The sequence below is a fragment of the Antechinus flavipes genome, chromosome 3 (genome assembly GCF_016432865.1).
Source record: "Antechinus flavipes isolate AdamAnt ecotype Samford, QLD, Australia chromosome 3, AdamAnt_v2, whole genome shotgun sequence".
NCBI classification, from domain to species: Eukaryota; Metazoa; Chordata; class Mammalia; order Dasyuromorphia; family Dasyuridae; genus Antechinus; species Antechinus flavipes.
Window position 1 is genome coordinate 133,955,172 of NC_067400.1, and position 11,725 is coordinate 133,966,896.

Here is an 11,725-nt window from a genome sequence, read left to right on the forward strand (position 1 = left end):
ATGGACTTTTCCTTAAAATAGTCAATAGCATCTATTTAAAACCATCAGCAAGCATCATATCTAATGGCGTTAAATTAGAAGCATTCCCAGTAAGATTAGGGGTGAAATAAGATTGCCCACTATCACCACTGCTATTCAATATTGTATTAGAAAAGCTACCCTTGGACTTCTGGTTAAGATGGTGGAGAGGAGGCTCACAGCTGCATAAGCTCCACGCTTTCTCTCACTATCCACTTCATTACAAGCCTCTGAATCGATGCTTGACTGAAAAAAACCCACAAATAGTTACCAAGAGAAGCCATCCTTGAGATCCACCAAGAAAGGTCTGTCTTTACTGGAGGGCTGGGGCGGTTTTAGATCGGGCACAGGCTGAGGGCAGCAGCAGTGAGAACACGGGAGCAGACTGGAGAGGGGGTGGGGAGTGATCGCAGCCATCTCTGCGGGGAGAGCTTCGCTACAGGTTTGGATACTTTGCTTTGGCAGCAAGTCAGCAGCCCAGCAGAGAAGCTAAAAACACCGGGGCTGAAGAACACAACCCCAAACAGCTGGAGTCTCTTGGGACCTGGCCGCCCCCCCCCCTTCCCCCCACACAGTGACTCAGCACGCTCTGGGATGTCAGAGCGCAGGCGCAGCACAGTCGGGCTAGTGCCTCACTGCTGCCCCCTGCAGTCTGGAGAGGAAGCTCGGTAACATACCCAGCCCCTCCCCCAAAGAAAGACTCCAGTTTTTTTCTGTTTTTCTTTGCTAGTTTGTCTCTGATTATTAGACAGAATGAGCAAGAAGCTGAAGAGGACTTTAACCCTTGACAGTTTCTATACAGATAGAGAGCAGACTCTAAATCCTGAGGAGACTAAAAACAGACAGTCCCCAGGTGAATCCCCAAAGGAGGAGATCATCTGTTCCTCAGCACAGATGGACCTCATAGAAGTGATTAAAAAGGCTCTCACAAGGGAGCTAGAAGAAAAATGGGGAAAGCAGAGTGAGGCTTGGGAAAAGGAGAGGGAGGCTTAGCAAAAGAGCCTGGAGAAAGTTAAAGAGAGAGTGGATAAAGAAGTAAAATCCTTGAAAAATAGGATTGGTGAACTGGAAACAGAAAACAGCTCTCTAAAAAACAAAATTGGCGAAATGGAAAAAAATTCCACAGAACAAAAGAACTCAATGGGACAATTAGAAAAAGATCTTTAAAAAGTGAGTGAAGAAAACACCTCACTGAAAATCAGAATTGAACAAGTGGAATTGAATGACTCGAGGAGACAACAAGAATCAGTCAAGCAAATCCAAAAAAAATCAAACAATGGAGAAAAATGTGAAATACCTTCTGGGGAAGACAACAGACCTGGAAAACAGATCCAGGAGAGACAATCTGAGAATCATTGGACTCCCAGAAAAGCATGATGAAAAAAAGAGCCTGGACACTATTTTCCAGAAAATTATCAAAGAGAACTGCCCAGAAGTCATAGGAACAGAGGAAAAAATAAACATTGAAAGGATTCATCGATCACCCACTGAAAGGGATCCTAAAATCAAAACACCAAGGAATATAGTGGCCAAATGCCAGAACCCTCAGATGAAGGAAAAAATATTGCAAGCGGCTAGAAAAACCCAATTCAAGTATCAAGGAGCCACAATAAGGATCACCCAGGATCTGGCAGCATCCACATTAAAAGATCGAAGGGCCTGGAATATGATATTCCGAAAGGCTAAGGAACTTGGTATGCTACCAAAAATAACTTACCCAGTAAGAATGAGCATCTTTTTCCAGGGAAGAAGATGGATATTCAACGAAGTAAGCAAATTTCATCTATTTCTGATGAAAAAGCCAGAACTTAATAAAAAGTTTGATCTACAAATATAGAACTTGTGGGGAGCCAACACTAAGACTACTTTAACCTTGGAGAGGCAGACATCTAGGTGCCTTCTAATCCCATCCTGGAGCCTCCTAGTTTTGTCTCTCACAATACCAGATTTGTTTGCACAGAAGCAACAGCGTTCCTGGAGGGCTAAGCATATCCCTCCTTGCTCTGAAGTGAGGAAGTCCAGGCCTCTTTGCAAGACCATTTCAACTAAACTATCGATCTGATCCTGACGATCATTGATAGCACTGGAGAGGGTTTGAGCATCTCAGTCAGTTGGTTTGAAAGTCTAGTGTAGGAATGGATCCCGATGGGGATTATTCATCTAGTCTACTCCCAAATGGACCAACTTGCACGGGAAAGTTCTACTCCACCTACACAGCCCACTAGCAGTGGGATGAAGCAAACAGTTCCACTTCTACCCACATTTCTGCTTTATGATGACAAAGGTGAAAACGCCACCTTCTTCACCACAACAACCAGGAAAATTGATCCCCAAAATAACTTAGTACAAAACAGGTCTGTTTCAGAACTAAAGCAAACAAACACCCCCCCCCAAAAAAAAAAAAAAAAAAAAGAAACCTTTCCATGAGTTTTAAATCCTATTTCGAAACAAAAAAGAAACAACTCCATCATGAATAGCGGAACCACAGATCTCTATTCTGCCTTCCAGCAAAAAGGGTAAAGAAGGAGAATCGTGGGTCCTGTTCCATGCAGAGAATATGCTGGCTAGTTTAACTCGAATTCAATCATGGCATTATAAGCGTCCAGTTGTGCATCTAGTTCTTCTCTGGAAAGCTGCTTGGAATTTCTTGCAGTCCCTCGTTCTGGTCCTCGCTTGCCTCCAGGGCCGCCTCTCCGGGGGCCGCTTCTCCGGCGGTGGCCTCCAGAGCCGCGGCTCCCCGTCATTCCACTTCTATTTTCACTCTGTGCGGGTCTTCGTTGTTGATGAGTCTCTGCTAGAACAAGCTGGATGTTCATGGGTCTATCATCCAAGGTGACACCATTATAGCGTTTCATGGCCTTCAGAGCATCGGCTTTTCGCTCAAAGTGAACATCTGCTGTTCCTAAGCTTCCCCCGGAGCGATCATAATGCACGGATGCCTTCTTCAGAGTTCCAAAGGCAGCAAACAGTTCCTGAATATCGGCATCCGAGACCCCAGGATCCAGATTGGAGATCAGCAACTTGGTCCCGGTCTCAGCTCCGGACTCGCCTCCAAAGTCACTGCGGAACACGTCGGGCTGCCTCTTGTCTGGAAGTTGTTTTGGTCGTCTGTAGGGCGCGGGTCGGTTGCTGCTGCCTCCGTGGGCCACAGCCCGCCTGTTCCTGATGGGACTCCAGCGCCAAGAACTGTTTGATAACCCTCTTTGGAGTGGGCTCCCTTCCTTGGGCCCTTAATTGGCTTTCTTTTCCTTTGGTCTTTTGGACCCTGGGCCTTCCAGAAAGTTACATCCTTTGTAAAATCCTGAATAGATAGTGCACTGGCAAAACCCATCGACATACACTATCACTGCCTTGAGACTGGTGATGACCCCCTTGATGCTCATATGGGCAACAAAAATTTCCGAAAAACATGGAGACCTGGTTAGCCAATGACGGGTAAGATTCCTCAAGGATTAGCCAACCCAAGCCAGGAAGAGCTGTTTTTGTACTTCCTTCCTATGACGGGTAAGGCTTCTCCCCATAGGGACAACCTAAGCCAGGCACAGGTCCGGAAATGAGAAATTCTATATTGGATTCTCTTTATCAATACAAAAAGGGGCACCTGTGGGGAGCCAACACTAAGACTACTTTAACCTTGGAGAGGCAGACATCTAGGTGCCTTCTAATCCCATCCCTTTTAACAAAATTTCTTTGTTGTACTCACTCTAATTTCTGGGTTGAAGAGTCTTTTCCACTGGATCAGGATCAGAGGCTTTTCCACTTGAATCAGGATCGGAGCTTTTCCACTGAAATCCACTGAGGGGGTCTGTCAGCCCCACGTTCAGGGCGCCAAAATGTTGTGAGCTTTTTCTTCTCAAAACGCAGCCAGGTGATAAAAGTTCAGATCTTTTTTTATCTGCAATAAGGAGAAACTGGGCATTCTCATCAAAGCTCGGAACTTCCTAGTGTTCCAGGGTGCTGTGGAGTCTATTGCTATGAAGAACCCCAAGGAGCGGACAGCCTTGTTGTTGATTTTGTACTCAGAGGAACCCCCCACAATTATCCGGGCAAAGATGCGTTCCTCACCATTGTTCTCAGAATACACCATGCTGACCGCTGCACGGTTGGCAGCTGGTTTGCCCACAGGAGCCCCGTGGATCAGATCCCGCAAAGTCTTTACACGCAAATTGCTGGTCTTTTCTCCCAGCACGAAACTGATAGCGTCCGTAAGATTCGACTTCCCGGAGCCGTTAGGCCCGATAATGGCTGTAAACCTCTGAAAGGGCCCGATAGAAGAGAATTAGATAGGTTAACTGCTTGGGGAAGAGGATCTGCTTATATTTCCACAGGTGGAAAAGGAATCAGATGGCTAATCTTACAAGAAGATGTTTTGGGCAGAACCTGAAACAAGGTACTAAGTAGAACTACCCATAATCCCTCTCTCTGGAAGGAGCATAAATAGGCCAATGGGCCAGTCGGAGAGTTCTCTGGAGAGGAAGACGCTACAAGTCGAGATTTCACCGGAATGACATGAAGAATAGAGCTGGCTGGAGGCTGAGGAAAGCAGAGGCAGAGGCTGAAGGACCAGACCTTTGGATTTGGCAACATTTGGAGAGAGCTCTTGGAACCAAGCAGAGAGATAGGCCGAACAGGGACCGACAAAATCCTGATTCCAGGGAAGGCACCCAGAGAGAACTTTTATAATATTTTATAGAAGAACAAGAACCCCACATTTGAACTCACAACAGAACTCAAGAGAAATCTAAAAAGGTAAAGATTAATCTTGGGAACTATATTTTGACTATATAGATGTATAAAGAATACATGTATACCTTGTTCTAGAAATTGATGTGGAAAGGACATTGCACCAGAAAAAGGGTAAAGTGGGGATAGTACATCTCATGAAGAGGCATAGGAAACCCATTATATCTGAGAGAAAGAAGGGAGGGGGATGAATATAGTGGGTATCTTACTGCCTTCAGAATTGGCTTTAAGTGAAAAATCTTAAGACATATTCAATCTATGGTGAAACTTTTCCCACCTCATTGAAAAGTGAGAAGGGAAAAGTGAAAAGGGAGGGAATAAGCTAAGCAGAAGGGAATACGGGAACTGGGAGGGAAAGGGGTAAGATAGGGGGAGGAACTCTAAGGCAGGGGGAGGGATACTAAAAAGGGAGGGCTGTGAGAAGCAAGTGGTGCTCACAAGCTTAATACTGGGAAGGGGGGAAAGGGGAAAGAAGGGAGAAAAGCTTAATCCGGGGTTAACAAGATGGCAAGCAATACAGAATTGGTCATTCTAACCATAAATGTGAATAGGGTAAACTCCCCCATAAAGAGGAAGCGGTTAGCAGAATGGATTAAAAGCCAGAATCCTACAATATGTTGTTTACAGGAAACACACCTGAAGCGGGGAGATACATGCAGGTTAAAGGTAAAAGGTTGGAGCAAAATCTACTATGATTCAAGTGAAGTCAAAAAAGCAGGGGTAGCCATCCTGATCTCAGATCAAGCAAAAGCAAAAATTGATCTAATTAAAAGAGATAAGGAAGGGCACTATATCTTGCTAAAGGGCAGCATGGATAATGAAGCACTATCTATTTTAAACATATATGCACCAAGTGGGGTAGCATCTAAATTCTTAAAAGAGAAACTAAGAGAGCTGCAAGAAGAAATAGACAGTAAAACTAGAATGATTGGGTGAAACAGCAAATCATAGACATAATTAATAACTTCACCCAAGAAAACGATAATAATGAGACATCATACCAAAATGTATGGGATGCAGCCAAAGCGGTAATAAGGGGAAATTTCATATCTCTAGAGGCCTATTTGTATAAAATAGAGAAAGAGAAGATCAATGAATTGGGTTTGCAACTAAAAACGCTAGAAAAGGAACAAATTAAAAACTCCCAGTCAAACACTAAACTTGAAATTCTAAAAATAAAAGGAGAGATCAATAAAATTGAAAGTAAAAAAACTATTGAAATGATTAATAAAACTAAGAGTTGGTTCTATGAAAAAACCAACAAAATAGACAAACCCTTAGTAAATCTGATTAAAAAAAGGAAAGAGGAAAATCAAATTGTTAGTCTTAGAAAAGCTACCCTTAGCAATAAGAGAGGGAAAAGAGATTAAAGGATTAAGAGTTGGTAATGAGGAAACCAAATTATCACTCTTTGTAGATGATATGATGGTATACTTAGAGAATACCAGGGAATCAACTAAAAAGCTATTAGAAGTAATCTACAACTTTAGCAAAGTTGTAGGATACAAAATAAATCCACATAAGTCATCAGCATTCTTATAAATCACTAACAAAACCAAACAGCAAGAGACACAAAGAGAAATTCCATTTAAAATAACTGTTGTTGATAATATAAAATATTTGGGAATTTATCTGCCAAGGGAAAGTCAGAAACTATATAATCAAAACTACAAAACACTTTCCACACAAATAAAATCAGATGTAAGCAATTGAAAAATATCAAATGCTCATTGATAGGTCCAAAGAAATATAATAAAGAAGATAATACTCCCTAAACTAATGTATTTATTTATTGCTACACTAATCAAACCCCCAAGAAACTATTTTACTGACCTAGAAAAAGTAACAACAAAATTCATCTGGAAGAACAAAAGGTCAAGAATTTCAAAGGAATTAATGAAGAGAAAAGTAAATGAAAGTGGCTTAGCTGTACCAGATCTAAAACTATATTATAAAGCAGTGGTCATCAAAACCATTTACTACTGGCTAAGAAATAGATAAGTTGATCAGTGGAATAGGTTAGGTTCACAGAACAAAATAGCCAGTGACTATAATAATCCAGTATTTGACAAACTAAAAGGCCCCTCTTTTTAGGATAAGAATTCACTGTTTGACAAAACTGCTGGGCAAATTGGAAACTAGTATGGCAGAAGTAGGCATAGACCCACACCTAAGATCATATACCAAGATAAGGCTGAAATGGGTTCATGATCTAGACATAAAGAATGATACTATAAACAAACTAGAAGAACATAGGATAATTTACCTCTCAGATTTGTGGAGGAAGGAATTTGTTATCAAATCTAGAGATCATTATTGATCATAAAATAGATAATTTTGACTATATTAAGTTAAAAAGTTATTGTACAAACACAATTAATGCAGACAAGATTGGAAAAAAAGCAAAAAACTGGGAAAACATTTTATATCCAGAGGATCTGAAAAAGGCCTCATTTCTAAAATATATAGAGAATTACTCCAATTTATAATAATTCATGCCATTCTCCAATTGATAAATGGTCAAAGGATATGAACAGATAATTTTCAGATGAAGAAATTAAAACTATTTTTAGCCATATGAAGAGGTGGTCCAAAATCACTACTGATCAGAGAAATGCGAATTAAGACAACTATAAGATTGCACTAAACACCTGTCAGATTGGCTAAGATGAAAGGAAAAGATAATAAGGAATGTTGGAGGGGATGTGGGAAAACTGGGACACTGATAAATTATTGCTGGAATTGTAAATGGAACCAACCATTCTGGAGAGCAATTTGGAACTATGGTAAAAAAGTTATCAAACTCTGCATACTTCTTGATGCAGTAGTGTTTCTACTGGGATTACCTCCCAAAGAGACCCTAAAAGAGGGAAAGGGACCGACACATGTACAAATGTTTGTAGCAGCCCTCTTTTTAGTGGCAAGAAACTGGAAACTGAGTGCCTGCCCATCAATTGGAGAATGGCTGGATAAATTATGGTATATGAATACTATGAAATATTATTATTCTGTAAGAAAAGACCAGCAGGATGATTTCAAAGAGGCCTGGAGAGACTTACATGAACTGATACTGAGTGAAACAAGACTATATGACAATCAATTCTGTTGTACATAGCTCTCTTCAACATTGAGATGATTCAAACCAGTTCCCCTTGTGCAGTGATGAATAGAGCCATCTGCACCCCGAGAGAGAACTATGGGAACAGTGTGGACCACGACATAGCATTCTCACTTTCTCTGTTGTTATTTGCTTGCATTTTGTTTTCTTTCTCAGTTTTTCTTTTTCTTCCTTCTTGATCTGATTTTTCTTGTGCAGCAAGATAATTGTATAAATATGTATACACTTATTGGATCTAACATTTATTGCAACATATTTAACATATTTTGGACTACCTGCCAGAAAGGAGAGAGGGTGGGGGGAAGGAGGGGAAAATTTAGAACGAATGTTATGCAAAGGTCAATGTTGGAATAATTATCCATGCATATGCTTTGTAAATAAAAAACAAACTTTAATAAAAAAAGAAAAAAAATTATAATTTAGTGTTTCATTTTGTGATAACAATGGCCATACATGAGTACTTCTAACAGCACTAGCCTGACAGAATTTCTGACTGAATCCATTTCGAGCTTTTCCCAACTGATGGATTTCTACCAATTGAGGGTTGAATTTCATGAAATGTATACATTTCATTGCTTTCTCTTATTTTAATTTTAATTCATTGGTTTATAAAACTATTATTCCAAGGAAATATTCAAATGTTGCAGCTTTTAAAAACATATTTTGAGTCATAGAAAAAACAAAAAGAATCACATTCTGCTGGTGTGAAAAGGTCAAACATTTCAAAGATTATTCAAGCACACAATGAAACACTATCAGCTATGCTAAAATGCAAAGGAAAAGGGGTTTGTAAATGAAGGGAAAATGCCAATAGGTGACAAACTATTACTGCATAACAGCATAATTAATCTAGACAAAACATGTCAAGAGAATCATTGGGAACCAGCAGCTGGAGGGAGAACTTGTTATTGATTTGTCTCTTGTATGATAGGTTTTTTAAAGTAAACAAAAAACAGGACCTAGTCAAAAACAAATGAACAAAAAACAAACAAAAAACAATTTTTCGTCATTGCTATTAGTAGGGGGACATTTGTTATAAGCAAAGTAATGCCAAATTTGGAGAATTTAAATTTATTTTTTCTAGTTTATAGTATTTTATTTTTACAAATACATGCAAAGATAATTTTCAATATTCACTTTTGCAAAACCTTACATTCCAAAATTTTCTCCCTTTATCCTCTTCATTACAAAACAGAAAACAATTTCAAATAGATTAAACTTGTACAATTCTACTAAACATATTTTCATATTCATCATACTGCACAAGAAAAATCAGATCAGAAATTTTTCTGAGAGAACAGCAACAACAACAACAACAACAAGCAAACCATCACCAACGAAAGGTGAAAATACTATGCTTTGATCCAAATTCTGTCTCTATAGTTCACTCTCTGGATGTGGATGTTATTTTCCTTCAGTAGTCTGGAATTGCCTTGAATCATCTCATTGTTGTTACCAGGTACAATGTTCTCTTGGTTTTGCTTACTGCATTTAACATCAATTCAAGTAAGTCTTTCTAGGCTTTTCTGAAATCAGTCTGCTCATTATTTCTTCTTTTTTTAATTTTTAAAACTTTTTATTTTCAAAACCTATGGACAGATAATTTGACACACTGACCCACTTATAGCCTTATGCTTCAGATTTTCTCTTCTTTCCCACTCCCTCCCCTAGATGGCAAACAATCCAATATATGTTAAACATATTAAATCCAATATGTATAAACATATTTATACAATTCTCTTGCTACACAAGAAAAATCACATCAAAAAAAAATGTAAATGAGTAAGGAAAAAATGCAAGTGAACAACAACAAAAAGAGTGAAAACATTATTTTGTGATCCACATTCAATTCCCATCTCTCTCTGGGTGTAGATGGCTCTCTTCATCACAAGATCATTGAAACTGGCATCAATCATCTCATTGTTGGAAACAGTCACATTCATCACAAATATTTGCCATATAATATTGATGTTGCTGTGTACAATGATCTCTTGGTTCTTCTCATTTCACTTAGCATCAGTTCACATAAGTCTCTCCAGGCTTCTTTAAAATCATCCCTTTGATCATTACTTATAGAACAATAATATTCCATTACATTCATATGTCATAAATTATTCAACCATTCCCTATCTAATGGGCATGCACTCAGTTTCTAATTTCCTTGTCTCTACAAAAAAGGGCTGCTACAAATATTTTGTCACATGTGGGTCCTTTTCCCTCTTTTACAATCTCTTTGGGATACTGACCCAGTAAATACACTGCTGGATCAAAGGGTTCATATAGATTTATAGCCCTTTGTGCAAAGTTTCAAATTGCTTGGAGAATTTAATTTTTGAAAAAAATTCCTGATGAAATTCAGTTTTTTACTCAAGGATATGCCAAAACTATTGACAAAGTACAAGTGAGCTTCTAAATGAAGAAATCTTTATGAGATTACAAAGTATACACCAAAGTTTATTTTGTCTTGTTTAATTCAGTGGGCCTGCAAGTTTTATCTTAATTAAAATAATTTTGAATTCTGATGAGCATTGTACCACAGCGGTCAGTTCAATGTGTCTGGAATCAGAAAGAGGAGTTCAAATTCAGTTTTAGACATTTATTAGCTATGTGATATTGGTCAAGTAACTTATTTTCTGCTTTCCTCACTTTTCTGACTCTAAAGTAGGGATAATAAAAGAACCTACTTCTCAAGGTTGTTGTCGTGAGGATGATGTGAATTAATATTTGTACAGAACTGATTAATCTAGTGCCTGCCACATATTAAATGCTATATGTCTGTGTATTCCCTTCTACTACCAAGGACATATCTCTATTATTCAGAAAGAAGAACAGAAAGGAAACCAAATGACCTTGATTTTAATCTTTGTTCTGTTACTCTGTAGCTGAATATCTGCAGTGAAATCAATTAACCTCTTTGAAACTCAAGTTCCAATAAACTAATACTTGACAGTCTCTGTCATAGGAATCCTTCTAATAATAACATAACTCCTAACTCTTGTACATCCCTGCCTATCTTTTACAGCTTTTATGCCTTACTCTCATACATTTCTCACATTGGGACTAGCCATCTTGGTGGCAATCTATTTTATAATTTTTTGATAGACACTAATGTAAAACAATTGTTTTTCAATTTTCAATTGATTATGCTTACTGAGTGGTTGGCACATTTTCCTTCTGAGTAATTTTTTTTCTGTTGACATTCTTGAAATCTAAATCATTTCTCCAATATAATTCCTCATTCCTAATATTTTCCAGGCTATTCTCACTCACAATGGTCCACTCCATGGACCATTACATTATCCTTGCCAACAACCTAGTTAAAGACAGTAGGTGTTCACCAAAAAGCTGACTATTTTGAAAGAAATTATTTAGGCAATGCAATTCAATGACTCAAAGGTTCATCATCTCTAAAATGCAAATGATATTTGTATTACCTACTTTACAGAGCTATGGTGGGGATTTAAATAGATAATGAATTAATAGTTTTCTGTAAATCATAAAGTAGCATATAAATAGCTAATTATTTTATTGAGCAAAATAGGTATTCACACTTCAACTGAATTGAAATAAATAGAATTGAACTGTGTTTCATTTTGAGCTAGAACTATTGCTGCAGGGGGGAAAAGTAAGTTTTGCTGAGAACTTTCAATTACGTTTTAAACATGGATTATTTGGAAATACTATTTTAAAATACTGTTCCAAATACTGTTCCAAAAATATAATCAAGTTTAGGGGAAAAGGATGGAGAATGAATCAAAATAAATAAATAATTGCAGACTTTCATTGTAGTTCCTTATCAAAACAAAATACAAAGAAAAATCACATCACTTTTTTGGCCTCTCTGCT

General features: G+C 38.4%; 1 protein-coding gene across 1 annotated transcript; it reads right to left on the minus strand.

Moving 5' to 3' along the window:
* Nucleotides 1-2,582: 2,582 nt before the first annotated feature.
* Nucleotides 2,583-10,947, minus strand: LOC127557069 (THO complex subunit 4-like). The gene is made up of 3 exons (XM_051990537.1): nt 10,933-10,947; nt 3,957-4,273; nt 2,583-3,204 (listed from the first exon to the last, which is right to left on the minus strand). The coding sequence occupies exons 1-3, from the start codon at nt 10,945-10,947 to the stop codon at nt 2,583-2,585; spliced, it is 954 nt and encodes a 317-aa protein (XP_051846497.1).
* Nucleotides 10,948-11,725: the final 778 nt, after the last annotated feature.